This window comes from Mobula birostris, chromosome 1 (genome assembly GCF_030028105.1).
Source record: "Mobula birostris isolate sMobBir1 chromosome 1, sMobBir1.hap1, whole genome shotgun sequence".
Classification (NCBI taxonomy): Eukaryota; Metazoa; Chordata; class Chondrichthyes; order Myliobatiformes; family Myliobatidae; genus Mobula; species Mobula birostris.
In genome coordinates, this window is record NC_092370.1 from 104,668,243 (window position 1) to 104,681,426 (window position 13,184).

General features: G+C 39.0%; 1 protein-coding gene across 3 annotated transcripts in view; it reads left to right on the forward strand.

Moving 5' to 3' along the window:
* The window catches only part of zfat (zinc finger and AT hook domain containing), a 157,153-nt gene that overhangs the window by 15,325 nt on the left and 128,644 nt on the right, over positions 1–13,184 (forward strand). For all 3 annotated transcript variants that reach the window (XM_072259626.1, XM_072259614.1, XM_072259620.1), the window contains exon 4: positions 3,743–3,907. In XM_072259626.1, coding sequence (XP_072115727.1) covers positions 3,743–3,907 — 165 coding nt within the window. The remainder of the gene's footprint in view (positions 1–3,742; positions 3,908–13,184) is intronic.

Below are 13,184 nucleotides of genomic sequence, written 5' to 3' on the forward strand. Positions count from 1 at the left end.
CACTAAAGTGTACCCCTGCCTAACAGGGGTCAAAAATATTGACAGTGTTGCTCGCTGTACTGTTTGCAACAGTGACTTTTCTATTGCCCAAATGACTGTAAAAGGCATGTTGAGGTGAGCTTAACAGGTGTCATTCGTTCATTAGCATAGGTAACGTTATTTAAACTAGCTGGCTAGCTGCTAAGAAGCTACTCTATTGACGTCCTACGTGATGAGGCCAAACTCCCTGTAGACTTGCTTAAAGATGTAATAGAATAAAAAACGACTCCATGATAAAGATAGCGGAGTCAAGGGATATGGGGAGAAGGCAGAAATGGGGTATTGATTGTGGATGATTAGCCATGATCACAGTGAATGGTTGTACTGGCTTGAAGGGCTGAATGGCCTACTCCTGCATCTATTGTCTATTGAAAATATAATATAATATAAGTACAGAAATAGCAAAAAACTATGCCTGCTCGTCAACCAAGACAGCAGCAATTGTGAACATGGTACTGGAACCTGAATGTTCAGAGGATCTGTACAAGTTCATCCGGACAGAAAAAAGGCCATACAGTATTTTGGTTGACGAAAACAATGATATCATGTGTGAGAAGGAATGTGCCATTTTAGCCAGGTACTAGAATGAAACACAGGATTAGGTAACAGTTGGATTTGTAGACATGCCGGTGTGCAATGATGCCAAAGCTGAAAACATATGCAACTGCATTGCGTCATCCATGCATGACAAAGGCTTTGAATGGTCTAACTGTGTAGGATTTAGCAGTGACAACTGCAATGTGATGATTGGCAAAAACAACTCTGTCTTATCAAGAGTGAAAGCACAGGCCCCTCATATTTACAGCGTTGGCTGTCTAAGTCACCTGGTCAATACTTGTGCCAAAACTGCTGCTAAGGAGCTCTCAATGTCACCTGAACAACTGCTCATTGACATCTACTACTACTCTGAGAAAAGTTCCAAAGAGAAGACTTAAAACAGTCTCAAGAGTTCTGCAATGTTGTCCAGCAAAGAGTACAAAAGCATTGTCCTACATGCTGGCTTTCTTTAGGAAAATGTTTGGACCACCTGCTCCACCAATGGCCAGCCTTTATTTCATATTTTGAGTCAAAGAGTGAGAATCAGAAGTCATCTCATATTCAGAAGAGGCTGAAAGACTTCCAAATGAAAACATACACTTGCTTTCTCCACAATGTCACACAATGTTTTGACAAATTCAATTTGATTTTTCAAAACAAGGCACCTATCCTCTTCAAGTTGGATCAGAGTGTAGAAGAGCTCCTGCAGGACATAGCAAGCAGATTTACTGAGCCAAAGGTTTTGAGAGAACAGAACATTCAGGAGATAGATGTGAGCAACCCTGAAATTCACTGCCCAGATGAAAAGCTTTTTACTGGGTACCTGGCAAGGAGCAGTTGCTAAGCGAGGAAGCACAAGAGATCCCCCCTTACAAGACAAAACATTTCTTCAAAGATGCCAGAGCATTCTATGTCAGGTGCTTTCAAAAAATCTTGGAGAAGTTCCCAATAAGAGACCAAATCTTGAAAAATCTGTCAGTGGTCAATACAGAGCCAAGATGAGGTGAATCCAGACCAGATTTTGATTTTGGCAGAGAGATTTCCAAATGTGATCAAGGCAGGTGCAAGGAAACAGATCCACTTGGAAGTCCTGGATTATGTCTCAACTAACCTTGAAGGACTGGTGCCAAACTACAGAAGTTTGCCAGTTGATGAGTTCTGGGGGAAGCTGTCCAAAGTAAAATCTGTGAGCACAGGGCAGTTGAGATTCAAAGAGCTCTGCCAGTTGATGAAGCTGCTTTTGGTGCCGCCAAATTCTAATTGTGATGTAGAAAGGGCATTCAGCATGGTGCATCACATTAAGACAGAATTCAGAAGTCAGCTGTCTCACAAAACACTTGCGAATCTGATGTCTTGCAAAATTAACAAATTCATTGACACAGACTGCTATGAGGTTGAGACTTATGGCAAAATGCTCAAATCTGCCAAGCAAGCCACATCACAGTACAAGGAAAGTTTCCAAAAGAAATAGAAAAGCTATTTGTATTAGCATTTAGGTATTAGCATTGAGACTGCCTACAAAATACTCAACAAGGATATATGATATATGTCTGTGTGTGTGTGTGTGTGTGTAAATAGTTTCAATATGTGATCAAATAAATTGTTGTGTTCTTTCATAATCAAATGTCCTGTATACATGCACCCTTGGATGTCGACGGGGGGGGGGGGGGGAAGGAATACGGGGGGGGGGGGGGGCGGGTGTGCTACCTCCCTGAAATGAGTTTTTGCAGGGTGGGATGCATGCTTTCTGCAAGCCTGCCATTCTACATAATAAACAGCTTCCTATCTGCAGAAACTCCTTGTGTCCACATTGGTCAGAGATAGCTCTGATTAAGCTATCCTTGAGCAAGAACCAAATAGTTCACAAAATGGCAGCTGCAAGAACAGTCTTACAAGATGGCTGCTTTCATTCCTGCAACATGGCAAGAACAAAGACTTTTGTTTTTTTTGTTTCCACCACCCTTGCCTCGCTGCTATTCACTGGTTTGTGGATTGTAGTCTTTTCTGGCCAACACAACTCTGAAGCTTGCCTCACTCCTATTCACTGGTTTGTGGATTATAGTCTTTTCTGGCCAACACAATTCATAAGCTTGAGGTCACTTGTGAGTTTTCCATCTGAAATTAGGTTATGGTCTAAACTAAATGTGGACTCCATGAAATACAAAATTAGGGTTGTTCTGATTACTTTTCCTTGTACTTTCCTTTACACCATTGCTGAAGAGGCAAGTGACTTGGTTTTTAATGATCTTTCAAGCTGTGAGGTTTTTTGGGAGGCATGGCAGGCAGTGCAGCCAGCAAAAATTGCCATTAACACTTGACCTACAAAGTTCTTTTGACTGCAGAGGTAGATAATTTTCCAAATTACTTCTGGCAGCGGCACTCAACCAATAGCACCAAAATCTCATAATGATGAAGTGCCCAAAGTCTGTTAATTTTTAATTCTTTTCTCTGATGCTAATTGTAACTTAAATAATACTTCCATCTTGTTTGGGACGTTCTTGCAATTAATGGCTGTTACATTTCAATGCTAGAGTCCTTTGCAGTACTATTTGACCTATTGCCCTCTATTCTGGCAACACACATCAAAGTTGCTGGTGAACGCAGCAGGCCAGGCAGCATCTCTAGGAAGAGGTGCAGTCAAAGTTTCAGGCCGAGACCCTTCGTTTGACCCTTTGTTGTTTGTGTTGTTTGCCCTCTATTCTGCTTTTCTTTACAAAAATGGTAAAGAACCTAGGACAGAACCCATTTTGAACTGTTCTGTGCCAAATTGGGTTATTACATTTGGATGGGAACAGGTGCATGACATTTGCTTTTGGACAAGAAAAATTCTAGTTGTGGAATAAGTTCCCACACGTTCTGAAAGTCCTTGTATGTAGTTGGTTTATGCGAGCATGATCATGAAAAAAATAGCTGCTCTTGTTTTGGATAGAAGCAAGTCATTGAGATCAGTAGCTCAGAAGTGATCAGTGATAAACAAAAGAGAAAATAAAAAGAGAGAGGAGAAATAAAAATAAAACAGAGAATCAATTCTTATTAGCTGGGAACATAAGGGCAAACTCTCCTTACACATCATGGAGAATAATATTTCAAAGCATCTGATGATGTGGACAGGACTGGTATTTGATATATTAGTTTACATTCTCTCTTCCTCTCCCTTTCTCGCTAGATAAAATGGACCCTGAAGCAGAACTGAATGAGGAAAGAGAGAGGGCAATTAAGAGACCACGTTGGCAAAAAAATGAAAAGTTGCCATATAAGGATGCTGATCAAAACGGAGGAGGGAAAAAACCAATTATCAGTGTGGTTCTCACAGCACATGAAGCTATCCCAGGTGAGCAGCAATGAACCATTCATTAGGCACATCTGTCAGACTATTTGAATTGTATTGAATACTTTTGGAAAGCCACAGTATTATATAGTCAAAGTTCAAAAGATCAAAGTAAAATTTATCATCTGAGTATATATGTATATGTCACCACATACAACCCTGCGAAGATTCCTTTTTCCTGCAGGCATATTTAGCAAATCTATAGAGCAGTATCTGTAAGCAGAATCAATGAAAGAACAAGAGCATTGAAGAGAACAAACTGTTCAAATGCAACTATAGATAAATAGCAATAAATCTTCTCTTCGATTTTGATGTTGACTGAGGCCTGGGCAAGGTTGTATGGAAGACCGATGTTGTCCAAGGGAAGGGCACTAGGACCCATTCAGTTTGGCACTGGTGTCATCGCAGAGCAATGTGTGGTTAAGTGCCTTGCTCAAGGACACAACACACTGCCTCAGCTAAGGCTCAAACTAGCGACCTTCAGATCACTAGACCGACACCTTAACCATGTGGCCATGCGCCAACACTGGCATGTGCCAAAGTATTTATAGTGATAAATAATGAGAGCATGAAATAACAAGATAAGGAGTCCTCAAAGCGAGACCATCCGTTGTGGGAACAGGAGAAATAGAATGAAATAAAGTGAGTATAGTTACTCGTCTTTGTTCAAGAGACTGATAGTTGAAGGCTAGTTACTGTTCTTGAACCTGGTGGTGTGAGTCCAGAGACACTTGTACCTTCTACTTGATGGCAACAGTGAGAAAAGAGGATGGTCTGGGTGGTGAGGATCTTTGATGATGAATAATGCTTTTCTATGACAGCGTTTTGTGCAGATGTGCTCAGTGGTTGGGAGGGCTTTACCAGTGAAGTACTGGGCCGAATTCACTAACTTTTGTAGGATTTTCTGCTCAAAGACACTGGTGTTCCCGTATCAGGCCATGATAATGCAGCCAATCAGTACACTTTCCACTACACATCTGTTGTAGCGTGGGCGAAATCACTGGAGAGACAGAGTCACTGGTAGACACAAAGCAACTTCTTTATTCGACACAACAAGGTACAGCAGGCATCATACGGACAGAGATGCTTTCGGTAGAAAGGTCTGCTAGCCCAATGTGGCCTCGATATTTATATGCTAAACACAAAGGCAATCGCTACTTAAAAAGTTACAGACAGTGCATAGACAATGCTTCCTTTTGAAGCTACCTACAAACATCACACCTTCTGACTTCATCCTTTCCTTCCGGTGCTAACATGTCTGGGTTGGTATCCACAGCCATTAGGAATGCAAGTTAAATCCACAATACATTTATTTGGCATTTCACATGCTAACGTAGAAGACAATTAATATTTATAATGTATAGATAATACTGTCTTCGAAACTACAGTATCTGATCAAACTACGGTGCCAGAAGCATCTGGTATTCACACCTTTTTAGGAAGCGCAGTGTTGTGGACTCAATCCATGTTACTTTGTCAAATAGAAGTCTGGTGGCCAAAGTCATAAGTGTAAACAGATCATCTACCCAAAAAACTCACTCTAACAACATCTATAGAATTTGTTAAGGTTTTTGATGACATGCTGAATCTCCATAGACTCCTGAAGAAATAGAGGCACTGTCATGCTTTCTTTGCAACTATATTTATATAATGGGTCCAGGACAGGTTCTCCGAGGTAGTGACACCCAGGAATTTAAAGTTACTAACCCCTTCCACCTCTGCTGCTCTGATGAAGTCTGGCTCATGGACCTCTAGATTTTCTCTCCTGAAGTCTACAATCAGTTCCTTGGTCTAATTGACATTGAGCGAGGGATTATTGCTATTACACCACTTAGCCAGATTTTTAATCTCTTTCCTGTATGCTGATTCATCACCACCTTTGATACAGCCCACAACAGCGGTGGCATTAGCAAACTTGTATATGGTGTTGGAGCTGTACTTAGCCCCACAGTCATAGGTGTAAAGTGAGTAGAGCAAGAGGCTAAGCACACATCCCTATGGTGCTCCTGTGCTGATGGAGATTGTGGAGGAGATTTTTTGCCAATCCAAGCTGACTGAGGTCTGCAAGTGAGAAACTCCAGCATCCAGTTGCACGGTGTGGGGGGGAGGGGAAGGAGTATTAATGCCCAGGTCTTGAAGTTTACTGGTTAGTTTTGAGCGGGTGATGGTGTTGAATGCTGAACTGTAATCAACAAAGAGCATCTGACTTATGCATCTTCGCTGTCTAGATGCTCAAGGGCTGTGTGAAGAGCCAATGAGATGGCATATTCTGTGGACCTGTTGCTTCGGTACCCAAATTGGAGCGGATCCAGGTCACCACTCAGACAGGAGCTCATATGTTTCAACACTAGCCTCTCAAAGCACTTCATCACTGTGGATGTAAGTGCCACTGGGGGATAGTCACTGAGACAGGTTACCACGCTGTTCTTGATCACCGGTATGATTGAAATCCTCTTCAAGCAGCTGGGTACCACACCCTGCCTGAGCGAGAGGTCGAAGATATCTGTGAACACACCAGCCAGTTGGTCGGCACAGGTCTTCAGTACGCAACCAGGTACTCTGTCCGGACTGGATGCTTTCCTTGGATTCGGTCTCTTGAAGGCAGCCCGCACGTCATCTTCAGATACTGAGACCAAAGGATCATCGGGAGATGTGGGGGGTGCGCATTGGTTCCTGCCTGTTCTGGTGGTCAAACTGAGCTTATCTGAAAGCGAAGCTCTGCTGTCCCCCATTTCATCAGATTTATCTTTGTAGGAGGATGATCTTCCTCCTTCCACAGCTATTGAGCATCTCATGTTGATTCCAGTCTAGTTCAGTATCTCTACTCTGTCTGTGAGATAGCTTTCCAGAGATCATACCTGCACGTCTTGTAGCATTCTTGATCTCAGACCTGAAAGCCTCTGTGCTGGTTAATCCTTTAGGTTAATCTATGCAATGGCCTAAAAGGCAGTGCTTTTTGTTAACAAAGGATACAAAAATGTTCCAACTACAGCAAAAATGGAACAGAAAACAACAAATAACACAACTGCAAAAACACGATTTATACATTGATTTATGTTCCCATATGGAATTTTAATAATATTATTTTCAAAAATGGAAAGAAGTGAGCCAGTACAGTATGATGGTGCTCACATGTCTTGCATGACCACAATATGCTTTGCATTGTGAGCTTTGTCTGTGTGTGAGCTCTTTGTGTCTCCTTGATTTTTTTCTTGTCACATGTACCAAAATAAAGTGATAAACCTGTCTTGATTACTGTTGATGCAGAACAATTCATTACAGCAATGCATTAAGAGGTATTGGTATTGTTTTCTTTATGAAAAGTGTATATTACGCACCATTTATACTGATCAAATCATTACACAGTGCAGTGCGGTAGAATAAGGTTAAAAAAAATTGCAGAATGAAGTGTAATAACTGCGAAAAATGCATTGCAGCTGAACGATAAAGCTCAAGATCACAATGAGGTAGATTGTGAGCCCTTGAGCTCATCTTATCGTACAAGAGGTCCATTAAAGTGTCTGATCACAGTGGGATAGAAGCTGTCCTTGAACTTCGTGGCATGGGATTTCAGGCTTTTGTATCTTTTGCCCAATAGATAGTAGAAAGGTGTCTGGGGTGGATGGGGTCTTTGATTATGCTGGAGGGTTTACTGAGGCAGCAAGAAATATAGACCAAGTCCAGGTCAGCTCATTCACACGATATACTGACCTGTGTCCACAACTCGCTTGCTGTCACGTGCGGAGCATTAGCTGTTAATGCATCCAGATAGAATGCTTTGTATGGTGTATCAATAAAAGTTGGTAAGGGTCAACGGGGACATGCTAAATTTTTTCAGCCTCCCCAGAAAGTAGAGATGGTGGTGAGCTTTTTTGGTCATGACACCCACATAGTTGGACCAGCACAGGCTGGTGATGATCACACCCAACAAATTAAAGCTCTCAAACTTTTTACCCTCATTACTGTTGATATAGGCAGGAGCATATTCACCACCCCACTCCTTCTGAAGTCAATGATCAGCTCTTTTGTTGAAATTGAGGGAAAGTTTGTTATCATGACACCATGTTACTAAGCTCTCTGTTCTTGTACTCCAACTCATCAGTATTTGAGGGATGGCCCACTACAGTGGTATCATCTGCAAACTTATAGCAGGAGTTAGAGAAGAATATGTCCATGCAGTCATGAGTGTACAGGGAGTAGAGCAGGGAGCTGAAGAAGGCAAAATCATGGAGCACCAGTGTTTAAAATAATGGTGGCAGAGGTGCTGCTGCCTGTCTTTACTGATGGTGGTCTATTGGTCATGAAGTCAAGGATCCAGTTGCAGAGGGTTTGGTGATGACTTTGCTTGGAATAATAAGTAGTGAAGGCAGAGCTATATTCAATAAACAATAGTCTAACATCCAGATAGTACAATGTAAGGCTAGGGAGATGGCATTTGCCATAGACCTGTTTCATAGATTGGCAAATTGTGGTGGGTCATAGTTTTCTGGAAAGCTGGAGTTGATGCGTGCCATGGCTAGTCTTTCAAAACACTTTATGATCATAGCTATCAGAGCGACTGGGTGGAAATCGTTGAGGTACAGTATCTTGTTTTTCTTGTGTGCCAGGATGGTGTTGGACTTCATAAAGCAGGAGGGAACCACAGTCTAAAATAGGGTGAGATAAAAAAAGTCTGTAAATACCCCTGCCAACTAATTCACAGGGGATTTAAGGTGAAGGCAGGAACGCCATCTGAACCCAATGCTTTCCACTGGTTCACTGAACAGAAGACTGATCTTATGTCTGTGATGTTGACTATGCAGATTTAGGTGCACCAGATTCTGTCAAGGTGGGTGTGTCATATCTGTTCCCTCTATTCAAAACACACATAGAGTGAATAAGCTCATCAAGAAAGGATGTGCTGTTGCTGGCAATGCTGCCCAATTTTGTTTTGTAACCAGTTATAATATGTAAGCTCTGCCACTTCTAACAGCAAGACTGAGACTTAACTCTGGGCTGGTACTGTCTCTTAGCATCTCTGATAGCTGAAATTTCCTGGTGGTGGCTGATGGAGTAACAGCAATCTGCCGTTGCTCCTCTAACTATCTTACTATTTCCAACCTGTCTTGAAACTTCTTTTTTAAGTGTGATATTCTTTCATTATGGTTGGAAGGAGTGCCAGAGGTACTAAAAAGGATGATTTTCCTGCCTTTTTGGATTCTATTATGGAATTGCTGCAGAGTCATACACGACAAGCCTCTGAGAAGTTTCAACAATTCAACACGGAATTTGAACAAATAGATGGTAAATTGGATTCTATTCAACAAACTCTTAATGAACAGGATAAACGTATTAAAAATAATGAGGAAAATTTGTTGGCTCTGAAAATGGAAGTGGATGAATTGCAGAAGCTTTGTGAAAAGCAATCGAAGTCCAACGAAAAGTTAAGACAGAAGATTATCGACCTAGAAAATAGAGGTAGAAAGAACAACCTATGGGTTCTGTGTCTCGAAGAATTAATCAAAGGTAACCATTCTATGGAGTTTTTTGCAAGAATTATTTCCGGAGATTTTGACATCTGTGCCTATGATCGATCGAGTTCACAGATCTCCTGCGTTTAGACCACCTAACGCTCAGAGACCAGGATCAGTAATAATCTGTTTTCAGGAATTTAAAACAAAGAAAGACTTAATTGGCGAATCTCGTCGAAGAGGCATGATTGACTATAATGGTTGCAAGATTAGAATTGTTGAAGATTATTCACCTGAGGTTATGCAGGAACGTGTTAAGTTCAAAGAAGTTATGTCCGAGCTTCTTAATATGGGTTTCAAGCCTTCCCTTCGCTATCTAGCCCGATTCAGAATCACACTTTAAAACGGTTCTTTCGAATGGTTCCACTCGACTGTTGAAGCACAAAAGTTTTTAAAATGCGAAGGTTAAATCCGAAGGCTAACTGTTTAGTTTATCCTTACATGAAGACACAAGATTAAATGAGATACTTTTAATTGGCAAGTCCCGTCGAAGGGACGTGATTGGTTATAGGGTGGAATATTAAGATTCTCAAAGATTATTCACTTGAGGTTATGCAGTAATGTGCTAAGTTTAAACAAGCTCTGTTGGAATTTCTTTTAACAAGGGTTTTAACCCATCCCTTGTCTACCCAGTTTGACTGAGAATCTCATTAAAGATGGATCCTTCAAATGGTTTTGTTTGAATGCTGAAACACAAAGATTTTTTTAAATTTGAAGGCTAATTGCTTAGTCTGTTTTTCCATGAAGATATAAGATTAATGTTCAGTGTCTATCTGTATGAATAATTGTATCTTTTACTTTTGGTAACCCTTTGTAACTAATTTCCTTTCCTATTTTTTAATACTGTATTTTTGATATACGGGAATTGAATCTCTTGCTTGGGTATTGTTTAGTCTAGGCTGGAACATAAATAACCTTGAAACTAATTGGAGCGATCACCAGGTTTTTTGGGGGGTTGTCTGTAGTTTGTAGATGCCGACATTCTATTGGTCGGTTTTCTTTCTTTGGGGAGTGGGCGGGGTTATGGGTTTTCTTCCCAGAAGCTGTTTTCAAATTTTTAGCCAACTTGTTGCTTGGTTACCATTTCTCAAGGTTCATGGCTTGGTTTTTAACTTACATTTTAACCCTTCCATTAAATAATATTAAAAATGGACCAAACTATTAATTTACCCAGTTTTAACATGAAAGGGTTAAATCACCCTGTTGAGTGTAATAAAATTTTTGCTTATATTAAGAAATTAAGGTCCCTATTATTTTTAATTACAAGAAACTCACATACACAAATGTGATAATCTATGTTTTTTTAGCCGTTGGAATGGACTTTGTTTTCACTCTTCTTTTCAGGCCAAATCTAGAGGAGTTTCGATTCTTATAGATAATACACTTTCCTTTGTCCAACATAAAGTAGTGCCTGATACTAATGGATGTTTTGTTACAGTTTCAAGAAAACTAGATAATAAATTAATTGTTTTTGCCAATGTGTACAGCCCAAATGTAGATGACCCAGGTTTCTTTGAACGCTTTTTTCCGTTTTCCAGGATTGTTTTTTTTTATCAATAGTCAAATGATTTCATCAGTTTGTTCCTGTGAATATAAAGAGATTGCTGTTTCAGATCATGCTCTTATATTTTTAACTTTAAAACTCCCTGGTCTTCTTCAACCCAATAGATTTTGGTGTTTTAATACAACTTTGTTAACTGATAAGGAATTTTAAAAATTTCTAGAGAAGCATATTATTTTGTTTTTTGAAGAGAATAAAAAGGAAGAGACTTCTAATCTCATTGTATGGGATACTTTCAAGGCCTATATTAGAGGACAAATTATTTCTTATACTGCGAGTGTTAAGGATAAAGCTAATAAAGAAAAAATTGAATTAGCCAATCAATTAAAACAATTAGATCAAATATATGCTATAGCTGCAGATCCTGTTTTATATAAAAGACGCGTTGAAGCTAAAACTAAATATGATCTTCTGTCAACATATCCAATTGAAACTCAACTTCTTAAAGATAAAACTCAATTTTGCATTCACGGAGATAAATCAGGCAAAGTATTGGCCAACCAATTACTGTAAAAACGTATGTAGTGAAACGACAAATTAAAGAAATTTGCAAAACTAATGGTGATAGGACAACTGATTACTCCGAAATAAATGATACCTTTAGAGAATTCTATTCTAAACTTTATAGTTCTGATTCCCCTAAAGATAATATTGTAATGAATAATTTCTAGATCAATTAAATATCCCTGCACTTCCTGCAGATAATTGCAAGCAGATGGATCAACCCATTTCTTATGAGGAAATCGCTGAGGCTATACGTTCATTACACTCAGGGAAGGCTCCAGGTCTAGATGAATTTTCTGGAGAATTTTATAAGGCTTTTTCTTCATTAATTATATCGCAGTTACACTTAGTCTTTTTGGATTCTTTCTAATTGGGTAGTTTGTCTCAATCTTCTTATGAAGCTTCTATTTCGCTTATCCTAAAAAAGAACAAGGATCCAACTGAATGCTCTTCATATAGGCCAATTTCATTACTTAATGCAGATACTAAAATTCTTTCTGAAGTTCTGGCTCGTAGGATTGAAAATATTTTACCTTCTATTATTTCTGATGATCAGACTGGACTTATTAAAAACTGACATTCCCATTTTAATATACGCTGTGTATTAAATGTTACTTACTCTCCTTCTCAGGAGGTATCAGAATGTGTGATATCCTTAGATGCTGAGAAGGCCTTCGATCGGGTTGAATGGAATTATTTATCTAAAACTTAGAAAAATTTAATTTTGGACCAGATTTTATTCAATGGATTAAATTACTTTATTTATCTTCTTCTGCTCGGGTTCTTACTAATTCTCAAAATTCCAAACCATTTAAACTTCACCGTGGTACTAGACAAGGTTGTCTGCTGAGTCCTTTGCTTTTTGATTTAGCTTTAGAACCCCTTGCCATTGCTTCTCGAGAATCTAATGATATCTGTGGTATTTTAAGGAGAGGTATCACTCACAAAATCTCGCTTTATACTGATGATATATTGCTTTTTATCTCTAATGTTGAGACCTCGTTACCTTGTGTACTTTCTTTACTCTCCCGTTTTAGCCAGTTTTCGGGATATAAATTAAACCTACATAACAGTGAATTATTTCCTTTAAATAATTTGTTATCAATTAATACTAATCGCCCTTTTAAAATTGTAAGGAATCAATTTACTTATTTGGGTGTAACAATCACTAAGAATTACAAACACCTGTTTAAAGAAAACTTTCTTACTTGATTGAACCATTTAAAAAAGATATTATTAAATTGGTCACCTCTTTCAATATTGTTGATTGGATGAATTAATTCTATTAAAATGAATATTCTACCTAAATTTATATATCTTTTTCAGGCTTTACCCGTTTTTATTCCTAAATACTTTTATGACTCTCTTGAATCTATTTTATCCTCCTATATATGGAAAAATAAATGTCCTTGTTTAAATGAAGTTCATCTTCAAAATCCTAAAAAGTCTGGAAGTTTAGCCTTACCTAATTTTAGGTTTTATTACTGGGCAGTTAATGTACAATATATTACGTTTTGGCTATATTATATTAGTTGTGTAGACCGTCCAGTATGGGTTTCTTTAGAAGCTAATTCTGTTAATAAATTTTCTATTATTTCTCTTCTTGGATGCTCACTTCCTTTATTTGTGAGTAAACTAACTGATAATTTAATAGTTAAACATACTCTGAGGATCTGAATACAATTTAGAAAACATTTTGGTTTAT